The sequence below is a fragment of the Balaenoptera borealis genome (assembly GCF_965194805.1).
Source record: "Balaenoptera borealis genome assembly, chromosome: 3".
NCBI classification, from domain to species: Eukaryota; Metazoa; Chordata; class Mammalia; order Artiodactyla; family Balaenopteridae; genus Balaenoptera; species Balaenoptera borealis.
In genome coordinates this window covers 116,159,314-116,179,231 of record NC_138866.1, presented here as the reverse complement: position 1 = coordinate 116,179,231, position 19,918 = coordinate 116,159,314, and the positions used below count along the sequence as shown (strand labels likewise).

Below are 19,918 nucleotides of genomic sequence, written 5' to 3'. Positions count from 1 at the left end.
GAATGCCTCGCTTTGCCCTCCTTTATATGGCTCTGCTGTCTTCCTTGCTGGCTGCTTCGAGCTGCAAATCCACCACGTGATGGGGAAGCCAAGGGGCAGGCTTGATAGAAACGTGTCTGAAATAAGAGCACGTGGGTCTGAGTGAGGGCCAGGGAGCTCCCCTCTGAGAAGTTAGTGAACATAAGGTACACCTGGCCTCTGTGACACCTGTTTCCCCTCCCCTGGTTCAGGCTGTGCTCCTGGTGGGGACAGTTTCACTCCTCAGCTCCAGACTTGAACACCCACCTACCTGCTGAGCCCTTCTCCCTGGATGGGCCACAGGCACTTCAAACTCAATGTGCCCCAAACTGATCCCCTCCACTTAACCCCTCCATTTATAAATGAATGGTGCGGCCACCCTTCCAGACACTCAAAACGAAACTTGGCCAACATCCAGGACCCTTTTCTCCCTTAGTCCTGATGAACTCCAGGTCCTGCCACTCTCACCTCTGGGGTTCCTAACCTGTTTCCCCACACACACACACACCCCCACTACCACACCGACACCGTCGTCATCTCTTGCGTGAACACTGCAGCAGCCTCCTTAGCGGTCTCTCTGCCTCTACTCTTGACCCTAACAGTCCATCCACCCACAGCAGCCAGAGGGAGCCTTCGATATGTGGGTCTGGGAGGACACGACCCCAAGACCCTGTTAAGACATGACCCCGCCCACCTCTGCATCTCCTGTACCCCTTACTACAGCAACACTAAATAGCCGTCATTCCCCAAGCTTACCATGCTGCTTCATGCCTCAGGCCCTTTGCACAGACTCGTCCTTCCTCCCAGACTTCCCTCTCCCTCTGGTCCATCCAGCTAACTCAGTCATCCTTTGGAACTCTGACCTACTGTCATTTCTCTGAAGCCTTCTCATCTATGGGCCAAAATAACTGTTTCCTCCTCTCTGCGTCCTCTATTCCTCATACAGATTTTTTTTTTTGCACATTTCACACTATAATTATTTGTTCACACCCTCATCTTCCCCATGAGCTGAGAGCAGAAGCTGTGTCTTCCTCATCCTATATATGCAGTACCAGAGAGCTTGCTCCCCGCAGTAAATGATCAATCAGTGTGGACTGGCACTGGGTAAGTGGGTGTTCTGTGCTAGCAGCTCAGCTGGGGACTGAAAGGGACCTGGGACGAGTTGAGTTTTGAGCCATGTTCTAAAGAAGGGACTGTCTATGCCAAAGCATGAGAAAAAGCAGCATGGTGCTGTGAAAAAGGCAGAAAAAACAAAGCCTGTGTCTAGTGCCGCAGAAAGAGGAGCTGGTGTGCTGTGGAGATAAGGGATGGCCCACAGCAAAGATGGGGGCTGGAAGCTCTGGGTGCCCTATCCAGCCACCCATACCTGCCTCTCCCTGGCCCAGGTACCCTTCTGGAATGGCTGCAATGAGGATGAGCACTGTGTCCCTGACCTCCTGCTGGACGCCCGCAGTGACCTGCCCACAGCCATGTGAGTAGGCTCCTCCCCACCCCCACACTGACTCCTTTCCCTTCCCCGCTGGTGGATCTAGGCTCCCAGGGCCCTGGATGACAATCCTGCACATGCTTCTCCTAGGCAGCGAGCACCAAGCACTGAACTTGGAGCATGGTTCTAGCTCAGGCTCTGCCTCTAACTCCTGTGTGACCTCAGGCAAATACCTTGCCCTCTCTGGGCCTCAGTGACCGCCTCTGTAAAATGAATACTGTTAGTCTAATCCAACCTCCTCAAACTTTGTTTAGAAAAGGAATCCTTTCTTTGGAGCCTGCACTATAAAACAGATAAAAGGTGGAGACTTGAGGACCTAGAGTTCTTGGTGTTCGTTGTCTAACCCCCAGACTAGATGACTTCTAAGGTCCATGGACTGACCACTTGGGCTCAGTACTAAGGAGATTAGCAGAGGATGAGCAGGGTGCTCACAATCCCCTGGAAGAAATAAACTGGCAGGGCTCCCCTGGTGGCGCAGTGCTTAAGAATCCGCCTGCCAACGCAGGGGACACGGGTTCGAGCCCTGGTCCGGGGAGGTCCCACATGCCGCGGAGCAACTAAGCCCGTGAGCCACAACTACTGAGCCTGCGCTCTAGAGCCCACGTGCCACAACTACTGAAGCCCGCGCGCCTAGGGCCCATGCTCCGCAACAAGAGAAGCCACCGCAATGAGAAGCCCACGCACCGCAACGAAGAGTAGCCCCCGCTCACTGCAACTAGAGAAAGCCCGCGTGCAGCAACAAAGACCCAACGCGGCCAAAAATAAATTAAAATAAAATAAATTTATAAAAAAGAAAAGAAATAAACTGGCAGACAAGGAAAAATACTGATCCTATTTCAAATTTATGTAATATATTTTTAAATAATTTATGCTCAGCTTTTATTCAACTATGAAATGATTAGATAGAAGATACATATACAATAAATGGAAATAATACAACACTACTATATATAAAAATAGATAAACACCAAGGATCTACTGTACAGCACAGGGAACTATATTCAATATCTTATAATAACCTATAAGGGAAAAGAATCTGAGAGAATATATGTGTGTGTGTGTGTGTGTGTATATATATCTGAATCACTTTGCTTGCTGTACACCTGAAACTAAAACAACATTGTAAATCAACTATACTTCAATAAAAATATAAATAATAAAAATAAATAAAAAATAGAAATAGTACATCCAAACCTTGTAGAAGGATGAAGAAGCAAAGATTCTAACCATCTAGGCTAATAATCAGGCTTGTCTCCATATTGAGCTCTGAGCTTCCTGGCAGCCAAAGCCAAAAGGAAAACATGCTGACTGGAGAGGTGATACATGCACAGTGAGGTCTACCCCTGCATTCCCCATTCCATGTGCCTGATTCCTGCTGGTCTCTTTCCCGCAGGGAGTACTGCCAGAGGGTGCTGAGGAAGCCTGCGCAGGACTGTTCTGTGTACACACTGTCCTTTGACACCACGGTTTTCATCATAGAGAGCACACGGCGGCGGGTGGCGGTGGAGGCCCTGCTGGAGAACAAGGGCGAGAACGCCTACAGCACAGTCCTAAATATTTCACAGTCAGCAAACCTGCAGTTTGCCAGCTTGATCCAGAAGGTAAGACCTCGGGCGGCCTGCCTGGCCTGCCTGAGGGGAAGGGCTGAGGCAGGAAAGGTGGGGTCCAGGTAGGGGGCCCGGCTGCACGTTAGAATCACCTGGGAGCTTAAAGGTGCCTGTGTTCAGACTTCTCCAGGACTTTCTAATTGATGTGGTCTGGGTGGGGCCTGCGTCAGTCTGCTTCTAAAGCTGCCCAGGTGATGTCAGTGTGCAGCCCGGGCTGAGGACCATGGGGAGAGGGTGGTCTGAGCCTTTCAGATCATGGAGAGGAACATCCTTCAGCCTGCGCCCTTGGCCCTTGTTAGGGGCGCGCACACTCATACACACGCCCGCACGTGTGCACACTAGTGCGTACACACCCTCTGCCTACAGTTCATCCTCCAGGCTTTTTCACAACAGTCCTTCTAACAAGAATCAGAACCAATTTCTCCCCACTTTAAAACCTCCCGTCATTCCCAGTTGCTTTCACAACAGATCCCGAACTCCTTGTGGTCGCACTCGAGGCCCTTCCTGCTTCCCCAGCCTCACCTGCCACTTCTGCCTGCACCCCAACACCGGTAGTCCCACTGGCCCCCGCTGTTTCCCAGCGCACCTGCCCTTTCACACCGAGGCCCTACCGACCACAGACCCCTGCCTGAGACCCCCTCCCTCATTTCCTGAGAAGCTCCTGCTTCCCCGTGGTAACCCCTTACAACGCCTGCTTACATTTCACCCTCACAACAACTCCAGGAGATGGTGGTGGTCATCGTATCCCCCTTTACAGAGGAGGAAACTGAGGCACAGAGAGGGGTTAAGTGGCCTGAACAGGCCCACACAGCCAGCGAGCGGCAGAGCGGGATTCCCACCCAGCATCTGGCTCCTGAGCCCACGCTTCACGAGAGAGCATGGTCCCCACGCCACGCTCTCTGGGGTGGCTTCCTGAAGCCCCAAAAGGCCACACAGGGCCCCCCGGCCCTCACAGCTCCCTGGCACAGCCCTAGGCGTGCTCTGTGGAAATCATCCGTGTCCGAGCGCTGCCCCGTTATAACCCTGAACTCCCAGAGGGCGAGTGCCCTGTCTCAGCCACATCTGTCCCCAGGGCTGGGCCAGGGCTGGGCACGGAGAATTCCCTCAAGACATGTCTGTTGAATAAACCTAGGACGTCGTTGTCGTGTGTGTGTACCGGGGGGTCCCAGGTCCCCGCAAACACAATCTCTGTCCTCACAGATCTCCGTGTCCACCTGGAGCCTGGGGGGCAGCATAGGAGAGCCAGCAGGGCCCTTCTGTCCTCACCTCCACCACCCCTTCCTCACTGGACTGGGGAGAGGCAGGACGGGCCCCTCCTCAGCCACACACACACACACACACACACACACACACACACACGCACGCATGCACGCACACACACACGTGTGCGCACACACACACACACACACACACGCTGTTCCTATAGCCAGAAGGGGAAGCTGAGTGGAGTGAGGCCCCCGAGAAAAGAGGGGGGCTGCCTGCCGTGTCCTCCCTTCCCCCTCGGGGGGCCCCCAGTGTCCTCAAACAGACTTCAAGTTCACTGCAAAGGACCTGAAGGAGGGGCTGTCAGTGCAAAGTCAGTCCCTCTGTCGGGCCCAGGTCCTGTTCCATGGCCCAGAGTGAAGATGACCAGCCCACCTGATGGTCTTTCAAAGGCCTCTCCTCCCAGAGGTTTTGTGTCTGTTTGGCTTTAGGGTATTTAGGGGAAACTGAGCCCCAAACCTGCATCCATCTCTTCCTGCTTCCCTGGCCCTGACTTTCCAAGACCAATCTCATGCCTGTTCATAACCCTAGGGGGAAGGAATCATGGAATTTTGTTTCTGTGACACAGAAGGGCTTTGGAAACGTGTTCTGTGAAAGGCCGTATCCGTACACACACACAGGCGCGTGAGCACACACACGTGGCAGGTGGTGTGTGTAGGGCTAGCCTGCAGCCTGGCTCCTTCACCGCCCCGCCGTCCATCCCCAGCCCAGGAGATGCTCACAGCTGGAGCTCAGCACACCCTCCTTCCTCTCCCCGCCCCCTACCCTCCAACAAAGGGACCTCGAGCAGAGGAAGCCACTTGCTGGTGGTCTGTGCTAGTCACCTCCCGTCTCTGGGGCTCAGTGACCCCACCTGTAAGCTGGATGATAAGTCCCGCCTCTGGGATTGATCCAGAGAGGATGACAAAGCATATACGTGAGCGCCTGCCCACTCTCTCCAGGACCCGGCACCGCTGAGCCAGTCCCCCGCCCCTGCACCGGGCCCCCACCATGCTTTCTGCACCCAGAGCCAAGCCGCACCCGAGCCTCCAGGGCCCCTGTGGTCCCAGGATCTGCGGCCTGTGCTGCAGCTTCAGCCTGGGCAGTTGGGGGGCTGGGGGCAAGGGTGGCCCCCACACTCGGGTCTCGGGCCCCACCTAACTGGTGCCCGTGATGCCCCCATTGCCCCAGGACGACTCGGACGGCAACATCGAGTGTGTGAACGAGGAGAAGAGGCTCCACAAGAAAGTCTGCAACGTCAGCTACCCCTTCTTTCGGGCCAAGGCCAAGGTTGGGGCAGGGGTGGTGTGGGGAGGGACCGGGGTGGGTCGGGGAGGCACAGGGGAGGCAAGAGAAGTGGAAGGGAACAGAGCAGAGGACTGAGGAGGGATGGAGAGGCCTGAGGGCGCCTTTTAAGCAGGTTAGTTTTTTCTCCCATGAAATGACCTTCAAGTGACCTAATTAGCCAGCCATCCCCAGGGCTGACAGCGCACCCCAGGAGAACACCAGGACCCTCACCTCAGGGGGAATCCTACCACTCCCACCCACCGCTCTCCCACCTCCTCTTGGCCATTTACCCCACTGTCCTGTATCCTAACCCGTTTTTAAAATGTCCAGCCTCTGTCATGGTGCTGTGCCTGGGGAGAGATGTGAAGAAAAATGAACGTTTCTTGAGCACCTACCATGTGCTTAAAAGTACATGTGAAAAGAGTGTAGGGATGGGAGAGGTAGACTCCAGACTGTGGGGACGTTTGCCCATCACCCCCGGGCAGTAGGCAGCCCCTGAAGGTTCTAGAGCAAGAGGAGACCTGACTGAGGCCGAGCTGCTTGTAGAGCGGGAACCAGACAGAGGGGAGCTGGAGGCAGGGGCCACCTAGAGAGTAACAGTGTGTTCCCAGGAGCAAGGTCTGCAAGGCTGGGGGAAGGGGAGGAGAGGGGGAGGGGGATTAGGGCTCCTGACAAAAGAACCTCCCCAGTGCGACAAAAGTCAAGATTGTGGGTTTTGAGGTGAGGCGCTGACGCACCCAGGAGCTCTTGGGTGAAGACCCAGGGGGAGCAGCACACAGCCCAAGCTTCCCCACCCGACCCTGCGGCCGCTCAGGAAGTAGCCATCCCCCACCCACCGCACCCCACCCCTGCCACCAGGTCTCCTTGGGAAACCCTGTGAGGGTCAGACCTGGGAAGAGCACGAGAGGTCTGTGCAAAGCCCCAGGAGCGCCACCAGGTGGGGCAGAAGGTAGCAAAGAGGGTCAGATGTCAAAGGGCACAGTCAGGGGACCCAGGCCCTACTCCTGGGTGAAGGCCAAGGGAAGCACCAGGACCTGGGCCGTCAGAGCGGTGGGAGGGCCGCTGGACAAGGAGACAGGTGTGTGTGACTAGCCTCTGGGTAGCCGGGACAGCCTTCACCCTTCTCCAGGCCTCACACCTGTTCACACGCAAGAACGGGGGGTGCATGAGGGGGTCTTATCACTAGATTCTGGCCCCCACTTCCTGCGATGCATGTTGATGGCCATCTCCCCTTCCCACCATCAAGTGCCCCCCAGAAATTCCTGCAGAAAGAGTCTGAAGTTGGATTTGCTGCCTTCTGGTTGCCTGTAGTTAAAAACAAAAAGGGAGGGGGCAGAGGGCTGGCCTCACAGCCAAGAAGCCCCAGCAGGGGAGCTGTTGACCTTGGCTGCGTTCCCGCTACGGCCCCTGAGCTCAGCTCACATTACTCCAGCACCTGGTCCTCCCTCCCCCAGCCCATTCCCTGCCAGCAGGGCCCACCAAAAGGGCAGGGGTTGGGAGGGGCGGGCCAGGGCTGGTGTGGGCAGTGCTCAGACAGGCAGTTCCCAGCCAGCCCGGCTCCAGCGACTTCTTCCTTGTAGGTGGCTTTCCGTCTGGATTTCGAGTTCAGCAAATCCGTCTTCCTGCACCACATGGAGATCCAGCTCACAGCGGGCAGGTCAGGGCTTGCCCGCTCCTTCTCCCTCCCTGCTCGGTACTCCTGAGCCCTGTTCTGCTGCTGGGAACTGCCCCTCCCCACACCAAATCCCCCGCCAAGCCAAGCCTTGTCCATCGCTGCCCTGCCTGGGAGGGCCCTGGGTCAGTCCCCAAGTGCGGGCCAACCTGCTGTCCGCTGTGCTGCTGCCATTCTTCATTCTTGGGCAGCTTGGATATAAATAATAATACCCTCAGCTTTCTACAGCATTTTATATAGCAATTATTTAAAATCCCTACAGTTATAAAGTACTATGCACGTAATATCTCAGTCAGTCCTCACAGCAGCGCCTTAAGACAGGCAAAGCAGGGCTTATTCCCCACCCCACCCCACCTCCCAAGTTACAGGTAAGAAAAGGAAAGCTCAGAGAGGTTGAGTGAATTTCCCAACAACACACAGCATGTAAATAGTACAGCTGGGAGCTAACTAGTTTTCCTATTCCTTATCCAGTGCTCTTTATGTCCTGGTCACTCCTCTCCCCTTGGAAACTTCCAATTTTAAAAGACCTTTCCTTACTCTATGTGGGTCTGTCTGTCTGTCTGTCTGTCTCTCAGGCCTCCCTGAGGCAGCTTGCTGTAGGTTGACACCGTGAATCGCCCCTGTCAGTAATAAACACACGGAGGCGAGGAGGAATTCTGGCTGCTCTGGAGCCTTATAAACCCTCCTGAGAACTTCTCCACACTGAGAAATAAGCACTGCAGGCAAACTGAGCACCAACATTCCAACACACACACACATGCGCAAACCAGTCAGCAGTCACGGGAGTGTTGGGGATCAACACAGCAGCATGTGCGTGTATCCAGGTACAGTTAGCCAAACTGTGCACTCTGGTGGAATTCTCACTTGACATGAGGCGAAGTTTGTAAGATGTGTTGATATCTTAAGGCCTCCCTCTTAGAAAGCAGTCTGTTCTCACAGGGCAATGAACGCCCTTGCCTGCAGTGTCCTTGGCAGTGCGGGTGTTGGCGGGTGTTTGTGAGTTAGGCATATGTAGGCAGGGGACACTGGGCATCTGTGTGTGTCAGGTCTCCCTTTTCTAACTAAGCACCTATCTGGGGTAAGGTTTCCGAAGGAAATCAAACAGTGTATGTAATGAGCAGAAATCATACCTTTTTTATGTCTAAATGATCTGCTCCGGTAGTTCACGGTGCTCAGAAGTGAAGGGAAGCATATTCAACAAAACTTCCTCTAATGCCTCTGAATTTCACTGTCCGGCCTTTTCAAGTCAGCATAGCCCCCATGGGAGCTGGCCCACCCCTAGTCAGCTTGGGGGGGTCGGCTCAAGGGTCAGTAAACGCTCTGCTGTGAATTCCTCATGCTCTTCCCCTCTCTTGGGCAGACCCTTGCCCTGGAGGCGTCATCTCCCGGGGCGGTGGGGGGGGGGCGGGGGGTAGGTAGCACAGGATGTGCCCCTCTGACAGATGAGGAGGGCACACAGGCTGCTGTGACCAAGCTGGCGCCGTCCTCCCAGCCTCCAGCCCAGATGTGCTGCACCCAGAAAGAGGGCAGGGAAAGCTGAGGTCTCCAGGTCCCCTGCCTCCCCGGCCCTTCCCCTCCCGGGAGACACCTCTGATGACCCCCTGGCTGGCTGCTCTGGTGCAGCAGACCTAGACGCCCCAGGATGCTCCTTCTCAGCCTGACTTGGATCCCTCCTGCTGCCCTGAGCTGGGTGGAGGGAGGGCTGCCCCTTCCTGACCACAGGCGCTGCTGCCTCTCCTTGCAGTGACAGTGACGAGGAAGAGAGCACCAAGGAAGACAACACGGCCCTCCTGCGCTTGCACCTCAAGTATGAGGCTGACGTGCTCTTCACCAGGTGGGCCGCGGCCCCAGGGCCCTCATGCTGAGGGACTATGGGATGCAGCTGGGTATGCCCCTGAGCGTGCACCCTCCTCGTCCATGGCGGGGAGGTGGTGTCAACATGGGGGAGGAAGAGATACAGACCTGGTCCCCAGGGAGCTCCCCGCAGTGGGGGAGGGGAGGGCTGGAGCAGCAGGCAGTATCCACCCCAGGTGCAGGCTATAAGCGGAGGCATGGTCTGCAGAGAATTTTAAAATAGTAAAACCTGCTAAAAAGTCCATCTGCATTTCATTACCACCTTGCACTAGCAATTCTAAATAGCATCAGTGAGAAAATGCTCCTCCCTGCAGGGCAGACTGCTCCCACCGCCCACCCACCTCAGTCTGCCAGTGGTCCCCAGTGTGCCCCGTGAGAGCTCCCAGGAGGGCGGAGAAGTCAGAAGGTAACAACAGACAGACAGAAAGTTCAGGCCCTCCCACAGCCACCACTAGAGGCTGGAACGGTGCACAGTGGGCAAGTTCATGATCAAAAGAGGCCATGCCCCTGGGCAGGAGGTGAGGGCAGGGTTGGCAAATAAATTGCTCTTCTGGCTCATGGCCACACACGAGGCAGACATTGCTAATTGATCTCAGAGTTTATTCCTACTGAGCCTCAGAATCCTTCCCAACACAGCACTCCCAATGGACACAAGAGGAAACGTATTTGCTGTGGTCTAGGGGGAGGCGGGCGCATGCCCACACCCTCTTTCGTTCGTTTATCCATCTAGCCCACACTGACTGAGCTCATGGCGGCCCTGTCCTCTGTCCCTGCAGGAGCAGCAGCCTGAGCCACTACGAGGTCAAGCCCAACAGCTCGCTGGAGAGATACCATGGCATTGGGCCTCCCTTCAACTGCGTTTTCAAGGTTAGTCTGGAAGGGAGTCAAGCAGACAGCGAAAGACAGGAGTTGAGGATCCCCCATCTGGGAGGGGAGGAATCTGGAATCACTGCTAGCATCTGGGGTTCAGCCTCAACCCTGCCACCCATTCACTGTGTGACTTTAGGCAAGTCGCTTCCCCTCTCTGGGGCTCTCAGTCCTCATCTGGAAAATTATGGGGCTGAACTGGGAGGATGTGTCAGTGAAGATTAGGTGTAGCTGCTTATAATTTTTAAAGTATGAAAAAAAACAGTGGTCTAAATGCCCTGGAGTTTATTCTCTCCCATAAAAGAAGTCCAGAGTTGGTAGCTTTACAGAGTTATCCGGGATTGGGTCTCCTTGTGTCTGTTCCATCATCCTCAACATGCAATTATCAGCCTATCAAGTTCACCTCATAGTCCAAGGTGGCTGCAGCTCCAGCCATCACGTTCTCATTCCAGGAAGAAGGAAGGGGAGAAGAGCAGACCAGACCCCTGCCTACTAAGAAACCTCCTTGGCAGTTCCTTGCACTTCCAGTTACTTCTCATTGTCCAAAACGGTGTGATTCAGCTGTAAGGGAGGCTAGGAAATATGCCTTTTTGTCTTGCTTTCTGTCACTAAGGAAGGAGGGAGAAGGAGAATTAGGAAGCAGTTTAGAGTCTCTGCCACGATGTGCCCCAAGATCTCCCCAGCCCTGAACTGCTGAGTGAGAATTGGGAGCAGGTAGATGGCTGGAAACATGCAGATGCCTCAATGGCTCATCCAAGAGAGATTTAGTAACCTGCCCAAGGCCACACAGCTCATCTGTGGCGGCAGCCCCAGGTTATGTGCTCAGGCTTTCTGATTCCAAAGCCCTATTTGTGATCACTGTGGCTCTGACACCAAATGTGTCACGGCTAGAATGTGAACCAGCACACACTCACTATTTACATCCTGCATCAGTTACTGATTATTTCTCACAATAAAGGAATTGCTGTCACCCTCTCCACCCCGACCTCTGTCCAGGGAGGCCACCAGCACCACAGCCAAGAGAGGGTGAAAAGGGAAGTAACCCTTGCTGTCAGCCTCGTGGCCCCCTAGTGACCCATCCTCAGCCTCCAGGAGCCCATCCCTTTCAGCTTTCATGCAGTTTCATCTTGTAGCCCCCCGCCAAGATCTGGGAGAGCTTTGGAGCATCTACAGTGAAAAAGCCAGGGGGCTTGAAGGGGCCTGGCTGGGGGGATCGCCCCTGTGAGCCTCGTCCTCCACCCCCCAACTGCTGCTGAGTGTACTGACACCTCCACCCCTCTGGCCACAGATCCAAAACTTGGGCTTGTTCCCCATCCACGGGGTGATGATGAAGTTCACTGTTCCCATCGCAACCAGGGGTGGCAACCGGCTGCTGCTGCTGAAGGGCTTCTTCGCTGACCAGGTACCCGTGTCCCGGGGGGCCAGCACAGGGAAGGGGACAAACATATCCCTAGGTGTGCCCCCAAGTCCCCAGACCTCAGCTCCTTCTCCCGAGCCCAGGGCCAGCTGGGCCTTCTCTGGGCAGAGGAGGAGAGACAACCGTGTCTGGGACGCCGAGTCTGCCAGTGCTGGTGGTGAGGCTGGTTGCGTGTGTCCTCGTGCAGGCGAACACATCCTGTAACATCTGGGGGAACAGCACTGAGTACCGGCACGCCCCGACGGAGGAGGACTTGAGTCGTGCCCCACAGCTGGTGAGTGTCCCCTGTGCCAGGAGCCCCGAGGGACAAGGAGAGGGGGCTGCCTGAGCTCCTTGTTCAGTAGTTTGTCCAGAAGAGCTTGTTGAGCACCTCTATGTCCCAACCTCAAACCAAAAGGACACAGAATAAAGAAAAGATACTTCTTGCCCTTAGTGAGCTCGCCATCTCACAGGAGACATGGGATTGAGTGTAAAGAAACCAGGTAGCGAGGCTGGGATACATGGGGCAGTGGAGCAGACAACCTCCAGTAGAGAAGCAGGGGTCGTGGACTTGCCCCTGTGCCTAAAAGTGCCGGTAGGATACGGACAAGCAGAGGGAGGAGGAAGGAGCCAGACCACACGGGGCTTGTACTAGAGACACTGACCACGTCAGCTGCGGCCTCCCTGCCCCCAGAGATGGAAGGCAGCCCAGCTCCCACTCCTGAGGCCCTCCCCAAGACACCTGCTAGTGTCCAGGTTTCTGTTCCCAGGGCTGCCTCTGTCCCCACATACCAATTTCTGAGCGTGCCTTCACTATTCCTTACCCAAATAAAAATCTTAGCTATTTTCATTTTGTTCATTTTCAAGTGCCTCACACAAAGCATCTTTGGAGTGTAGTGCACTTTACTGAAGACTTGAACTTGGGTGGGGTGAGGTGGCTGTGAGGGAGCAACACAAATAAGTTTAACCTAATAAATCCTAATTATTTGATAATTTGTTTGGGTTTTCTATTAGGACAGTATCATCTGCAAGTAATGATAGTTTTAGTTTTACCACTCAATCCTTTTAAATTGTTTTTCTTGTCTTATTGCTCTGGCTATAAGGGCAATGGTAAACAGAAATGATGACTGTCTTGTCTTGATCCTGCTTTTAAAGGGATTATTTTTAATTTTTCATGATTAAATGTGATACTTGCCACAGGCTTTTTTTTTTAATATATTTATTTATTTACTTATTTATTTATTTATTTTTGGCTGTGTTGGGCCTTCGTTTCTGTGCGAGGGCTTTCTCTAGTTGCGGCGAGTGGGGGCCACTCTTCATCGCGGTGCACGGGCCGCTCACTATCGCGGCCTCTCTTGTTGCGGAGCACAGGCTCCAGACGCGCAGGCTCAGTAGTTGTGGCTCACGGGCCCAGTTGCTCCGTGGCATGTGGGATCTTCCCAGACCAGGGCTCGAACCCGTGTCCCCTGCATTGGCAGGCAGATTCTCAACCACTGTGCCACCAGGGAAGCCCCAACCACAGGTTTTTTAAAATAAGCACCCTTATTCAGATTCAGGACGTTCCCTGGGAGTTTTTATCATAAACAGAAGTTGGATTTCATAAAAGGCTTTTTTCTGCATCTGTTGCAGTAATACTATCATTTTCCCTTTAATGCGTTTGCATGGTGATGACATTTATAGGCGCCCTAACGTTGACCTAAAGTTCTGTTCCTGAAATACACCCAGTTATGCACAACTTCAAGTGGAGCATCGGATACACCGTCCTTACCTTGTCCTCCAGCCAGCCCCTGGCAGCCCCAGCCCATGTGTCCCCCACCCCCATCCCCTTCCTTCTTCCTTGTCCTCTGCCCCTCCTACCTCAGGAACAAAACCCCACTTGGTCAAGCTGGGCAGCTGAGCCATCTCTCTGGTGGCCAAGCCCCTGCTCACCCTGAGACCCACCTTCTCTTTCAGAATCACAGCAACGCTGATGTAGTTTCCATCAACTGCAACGTGAGGCTGGCCCCCAACCAGGAAATCAGTTTCCATCTGCTGGGGAACCTGTGGTTGAGGTCCCTAAAAGCAGTAAGTAGAGCCCCGGGGGGCCAGGCTGGAGGAGGCAGGTGCTGGGGCGCCTCCCCCCGGGGGAGAGGCCAGAACCTGACAAAGCCTCTGATTACACAGCTCAAGTACAAGTTGATGAGAATCACGGTCCACGCAGCCTTGCAGAGGCAGTTCCACAGCCCTTTCATCTTCCGCGAGGAGGATCCCAGCCGCCAGGTGAGCACTGGGAACCCTGCAGACCTGGGCCCCGGCCAGGCCAGCTTGGGGAAGGGTCGCCCCTTCCCCGAGAGTTTTCCTACTCCCCTTGCAGGAGAGAGATGGACAGGCCTGCCAGCAGTTAGTGCAGCATCAGAGGCGAGGGAAAATCGAGACAAACAGGCTGTTAGGGGCAAAAATGGGGAGCACAGGGCCAGAAATAGGCATTGGCGCTGTCCCTCGGGGGCACCAAGCGCTGCCCCTCAACAGCCCCCGGAGGCGAGGAAGGAGGGACACCTGCGTGTTTTACACTAGAGGAAGCTGAAGTGCTGCCCAGGCCTGCCTGCCTGCCCACCTGCCTCAGGGCGGCGAGGCTGGGTCTTGGCAGGCTGGCGGCCTAGAACGGCCAGCCAACCCTCCCCTCCCCATCCATCCGCGCCTCAAATCTAATGAACGAAGTCTGCTGCGAACTGAAATTGTGAAGACCGAGGGATTCGAGCTGTCTCTGAATCGGACCTCTTTTTGAATTGAGTAAAACCAGACTGTCGCACATCAGACTGGCTTGAATCAGGGTCCAGGAAAGGGGTAAGGCTCCATGTGGTGCTCTCTGGGAAAATGAGAAATTGGGTCTTGAAAAAAAAGGCGGCTCCTCTGGAAGGAGCTGGGCGTCTTGGGCGTGGGACGCTGCTGCCCTCCACTGGCCACATCCCCAACCCTGGCCTGGGCTCCGGGTGAGCGTCCTGTACCAGATGCGCAGTCACCCACCAGCCCCACCCCAGGAGACGCTGGAGAGCAAAATGGGCCTGGTCAGGAAGCCAGACCTCCATAAAACACAAACGTCAATCCCAAACAGCGTGTGGATGTGCCGGGCAGAGGGGGAGCCGGCACAGAAGCCCGAAGCAGCATTCAGCAGGTCCACCCGAGGAGCCGTGTTATTTGTTCGTTCTGCAGCATTTGTCGGGTGTTCATCCTGTGACTCAGGCTCAGCCCCCAGATGAATTAAGCAGACAAGGGGGCGAGGACAACGAAGTGTGGGTGCAGTCTGGGGGAGAGCACAGGTGCTGGCATGGGGGTTGGTCAGAGCAAGCCACATCCAGGGAAGGCTTTCTGGAGGAGACGGTCCACTTGACCTGAATCTTGAGAGACATGTGGGAATTTTCCAGGCAATCAAGCGAGAAGAGGCATGGTACAGACACCCCGCGCATACACACAAACCACCCCTTTCTCCATACATACTAGTCCATTTGTCATTTACTAGTTTAAGTGATTTCTCCTTCCACTCCCACTTCCCACCCCCAAAAACCCCTCTTATACTCTCTGGATGCCTCACTTCTCTTAGAAAGCCAGCAACCCAGAATTTAAGCCCCTGTGGCCTTGGCTCTGTGCGAGGTGCTGGTTTGGGAAGGCAGAGCCAGGTCCCAGCCTTCAGGGATGGAAAGAGCATAGAAGGGACCTGCTGTTGGTGGAGCCCTACCTATGTGACAGGCACCGTAACAGACACTTCCCACGTTACCCGGCTTACTCCTCACAGCACTGTGAGGGGCGTCCCCACGTCCATTTCTCAGATATGGAAACGGAGGCTGTGTGAGGTAAGGCGGAAGGGGAGCAGGCTTGCCTCAAGGTGAATAGAGAGTCAGTGGCCAAGCCGGGCTCCGCCATGCTGTCGTGGGGTGCGTTCATTGAGGCTTTCAGCGCGTTAACTGAGCTCCCGCTCCGTCCCAGGCGCTGTTCCAGGCACTGAGGATAGAGCAGTGAGCAAAACAGAAAAAGCCCCTGCTCTCCCTGGAGCTGACACTCTAGACGGGAGTTGGGGGGAAGAGTCAACAAACATAAACACATACAATGTCAGTGGTGATAAGGTCTGCCCAGAAAAACGCAGGCGTGTAAGGGTGGAGACGATGGGGTGCTATTTTATACAGGGAGACTGGGGAAAGCCTATAAGGGGACAGCAGACAGCGACTAGAAGAAATACAGTGGTGTCATGCAGCGAAGGGGGTTGGGGAAGCCCCAGCAGCAGAAGGAACAGCGATGCAAAGCCCCAGCAGCAGGCGTGTGCTGGGCGCGTTGGCAGCCGGGTGGCTGAGGGCTGGAGTAGAGAGAGCAAGGGGCAGAGCAGGAGATGAGGCCGGCGAGTTAAGCAGGGCCGGAGGTTGCAGGGCCTTGCAGGCCAGGACAAGGACTCTGTTTTTCACTCTGAGTAAGATGGGAAAACCTGGAGGACCGAGCAGAGCAGAGAATAAAAATCCCCTGCCTCTGGCTACTATTCCAAGAACAGACTGTAGGGGGCGAGACACAAGCAGAAGGGGCAGCCAGGCGGCTGCTACGGTCTCCGGGTGGAAGATGAGGGTGCTCAGTCCAAAGAGGTAGCCTTGGAGGTGGCAGGAGTGGCCACATTCTGGGTGTTTCAAAGGTAGAGCAGATAGACTTTGCCAGAGTCCACGTGGGTGTGAAAGTGAGAGTCAGTGACCAATACAAGAAGCAAGAGCAAGGAAGGACAAGGCTGCCATTTGCTTTGAGAGGAAGGATGTTGAAGGAACAGGTTTGAGGGTGAGGAGTGAGATCAGGAGTTTATCTGGGGACCTGTCAAAGATGCCAGGCAGGCCGAGGAGACAGCTGGATATGAGTCCGGAATGCAGTGGAGAGTCCGGGTAGAAGGTAGCAACGTGAAAGCATCAGGCATAAAGATGGTTACGGCCCTAGGACTGAGTGAGCTTCCCGGGGCCTGCGTTAGGGCTCTCACGGCCCTGGGCACTTTTGCTTTCAGGGCCTTACTCCACAAACAAGATTTTTTTTTAAAAAAGTATTATTTTCTGACTTGGTCTGTATAAAGACAAATATAATCCAGACAAGATTATATTTTTTGATTCTAACTTTAAAAGAAATTAGAACATTTCTGTGGGCCCCTAAAAGCACCATGGACCCTGGGCGCCGTGCCCACGGTGCCTACTCCATAAGTCAGCCCCGAGCTCACCAGAGCCATGAGACACACCAACATTTAGGAAGCAGCAAAGAGAGCAAGAAAGAGTGGCCCATGTGGTAGAAGGAGAAAGCAGGGAGAGCGGAGTGGCCCCAGGCCCAAGGCAGAAAGCGTCTCAAAGAGGAGGTGGGATCACTTGGTCACTTAAGTCAGGTGACTGCTGCGCCAGGGCTGGGAGCTCTGAGGCCTCTCGGCAGGCTGGTGCCACCCATCCCTTCAGCATCTCCCTGAAGAAGGGGATGCAGCTCTCCCACCAGGTGCCAGCTGTCTCCTACCCTCCTGCACCACCCCAGGCTGCCACCTGGGCCCCAGAACAGTAGCGCTGTTGACCTGGCCTCACCCCTCACCTTGCAGATCACATTTGAGATCTCCAAGCAAGAGGACTCACAGATCCCCATCTGGATCATCGTGGGCAGCTCCCTGGGGGGCCTCCTGCTGCTGGCGCTGCTGGTCCTGGCACTGTGGAAGGTGAGGGCCCCCGCAGGGTGCGGGTGGGGGGCAGCACCCCGGCTGTCCGGGCCTGGGGCCGCCGCCTCTGAGCTCTGCGGCCAGTCCCCATGTTCTCCTCCGCGTGGGAGCTGGGGCCCACCCAGCCTCCTCCCCAGAGCTTACCGACTCCTCACCACAGCAGGCAGATGGGCTAGGGCCACCAGAGGGTACTCAGCCTACGGCTCCAACCCTTTTGTGGGTCCCTCTGAGAACCTGATGAAAGCTAGGCTTCCTCTGATCAGAAAAAAAGCAAGCACACGCAACCACAAAATTTCTCCAACAATGTCAGGCTGTTAAGAAGTCCCCCCAAAGCCCTTCTCTATCTCTGAGCCTCAGGCTAAGAACCCCTGGTCTCAACCTCCTCCTATTATAGATGAGGTGAAGGAGGCCCAGAGAGGGGTGTTGACTCGGGCAGCGTCACACAGCATGACTGCTTGCCTCTTGACACAGGCTCCATCCACTTGGTTCCAGCCTCCCTGTCACCAATTAAGTGGCCCATTGTGCAGCCTGGCAGTGGTAGGGGAGATATGCAGCATGAGCTGGGGCATTCAGGGAAGGCTTCTGAGGAAAGAAGCCTTAAGAGAGTGAGTGAAGGGAGAGCAGGAAGGGGAGACAGGCCTTGTCCACCCTGCCCACACCTGAGATTTCTCCCTTTGCCTTCCCACAGCTCGGCTTCTTTAAAAGTGCCAAGCGCAGGAGGGAGCCCGGCCTGGACCCCACCCCCAAAGTGTTGGAGTGAGGCTCCGGGGGAGGCTGTGAGTTGATGGGGGCCAGGACGCGGGCCCAGGCAGTGTGCAGGCCCGTGGCCCACCGAGCTGGGGTGGAGAGGACGCCGGCTCGCTTTGCACTTGACCTCATCTCCTGAGAGACCAAGTCTGCTCCCTCTGAAAGGAACTCAAATCAGTTTTAAGAGGGACTGTCCTACTGGGAGCCATGGCACCTCCAACACAGATCCCTAGGGATTTAAAGGGACCACCCCCCCCAAGGTACACCCCAAAGCCGCTCCCAGGCTCTGTGGGGGCATTTGCTGCCCCCATCACTAAGGTGCTAGAAATTCGTCATCACCCCATGCTCAGAAGAAACCCAGAGAGGAAGACTACAAATGCAAACCCACTCTGCCCTCTCCAGGCCTCTAGTTCCAGTGGGACCTAATGGGACAGCAGATCTGCACTCTGCGCTGTCCTCCCACCCCAACGCTGTCCATGGCTCCCGAGTCACCTCACCCCTTCCCCAGGCCGGAGATAGGTCCCCGGAGCGCCCCCTGCCTGAGGGGCTCAGCGGTGACAGCTGTTGGCCTGGATGAAGACAGACTCTGGGACGCGGAGACTGTGATGGACGGGCAGCTGGGACCTAGGAGACTGGGCACCCACCAAGATGCGGAGGTGGGCGGGCTCTCCCGCATCCCCACCGTGCGTTCACACTGACCACCGCCCACATCCCCTCCCAACGTGCTCTCAGCAGCTGCAGGCCTGCAGCTGCCACCCCTCCTGCTGCTTTTGTTCCTGGGAGCCTGGCGGATGACGCAATCCCCAGGCTCCACGTTCCCACTTCGTCTTCCACCGCAGCCTGTCCCGATGCGATGGCAAGGCTGCAGGCCGTGGGCAGGGGTAGAGGTGGGGGGCCTCCCCTCCCTGCATGACCCCCTCCCTACACACACACACACACACACACACACACACACACACACACAGCCTCTCACGGCCTCCCATCCCTCCCTTCCAGCCACCCATCACCCATCACCCATGGGGGAGAAGGGCTGGACCAGTGCTGAGGGGTCCTCCCCGGAATGCACTGGATAAAGCCGGTGCAGGAACCCCCGGAGCCTGTGCAACCTTGGTGGCAAATGTCTGATCTGCCAGCCCATGGGGCAAGTGGTACTACCAATGACAGCGCCCCGAGGACAAGAGGCACGCCTGGTGCCCAGCCGAGTAATTTATGCCTTAACCTTGTTCTGAGGTAGGAATGAAGGGGGGATACATCAAAGGCATCTGCCCCCTGTCACATAGTACGACCTTTACTGTCGTAAATATTTTAAAGAAATTTTTAAAAATACAGTGTTTAAAAACAACTAAGAGGCTGCCATCCCTTTTGTGGGCAGAGCATGTCCTAGTGAGCCACACTCTTTGAGGACAGGAGGTGGATGAGGGGCTCCCTGCTTCTTTCCCATTGTCTGTAGATGTTTGGAAAGGACTTGTCCACCCTTTGCTCCTTGCAACATCCCCTCCCAGTGGCTGCCTGGTCTGGGATGGACATCTCCAGTGATGGAGCACTCCCTCCCTCTTTCCCTCCCTCCCAAGCCCACCTGTTCCATCTTTGGCCGGTTTAGATAGTTGAAACCCACGTGTCACTGTAGCTTCTACCCCTTCGTTCCTGTTCTTTCCTCTCAGGCCTCCCAGATTTCTCTAGGCTGGCATCTCAGTGCTGACTTTCAAACCCTGACTTCTAGTTTCTTCACCTGTACCCACAGACTACTCTTAAAGTTAGTTGTCTCCATTCTATTCTCATGCCTTTGGAATCCCAAGAAGCCAGTAGAATCTTAGAAATTATTTGGTCCTGTTCCCCCATAGATGAGGACGCTCAGAACCAGAGAAGTTAAGAGAGAGCCCCAGGTTCCACAGCAAAATCCAGACTAATCCCAGGACTGCTGTCTCTCCAGCCAGACTGTCATTCTAGCCCAGCCTTAGAAGGGCTTCGTGAAGGATTCGAAGGAATTGATATGAAGTCACTCGTCACTCTTTATGGGAATATTTTTTCTCAAATGGTGAAACCAAAATCAGAAGGTAAC

General features: G+C 55.2%; 1 protein-coding gene across 2 annotated transcripts in view; it reads left to right on the top strand.

Annotated features, from left to right (window-relative positions):
* Positions 1-19,201, top strand: part of ITGA11 (integrin subunit alpha 11) — a 128,139-nt gene extending 108,938 nt beyond the window's left edge. The window contains exons 19-30 of one of the 2 annotated variants that reach the window (XM_082383248.1): positions 1,404-1,489; positions 2,898-3,105; positions 5,545-5,643; positions 7,221-7,297; positions 9,057-9,146; positions 9,943-10,033; positions 11,322-11,435; positions 11,638-11,724; positions 13,383-13,493; positions 13,593-13,688; positions 16,999-17,112; positions 18,262-19,201. In XM_082383248.1, the coding sequence (XP_082239374.1) occupies positions 1,404-1,489; positions 2,898-3,105; positions 5,545-5,643; positions 7,221-7,297; positions 9,057-9,146; positions 9,943-10,033; positions 11,322-11,435; positions 11,638-11,724; positions 13,383-13,493; positions 13,593-13,688; positions 16,999-17,112; positions 18,262-18,285 (1,197 nt within the window). In that variant the 3' untranslated portion in view covers positions 18,286-19,201. Of the gene's footprint in view, positions 1-1,403; positions 1,490-2,897; positions 3,106-5,544; positions 5,644-7,220; positions 7,298-9,056; positions 9,147-9,942; positions 10,034-11,321; positions 11,436-11,637; positions 11,725-13,382; positions 13,494-13,592; positions 13,689-16,998; positions 17,113-17,800 lie in introns of both variants that reach the window. The other variant, XM_082383249.1, reaches the window with a different exon arrangement.
* The last annotated feature ends 717 nt before the right edge of the window (positions 19,202-19,918 follow it).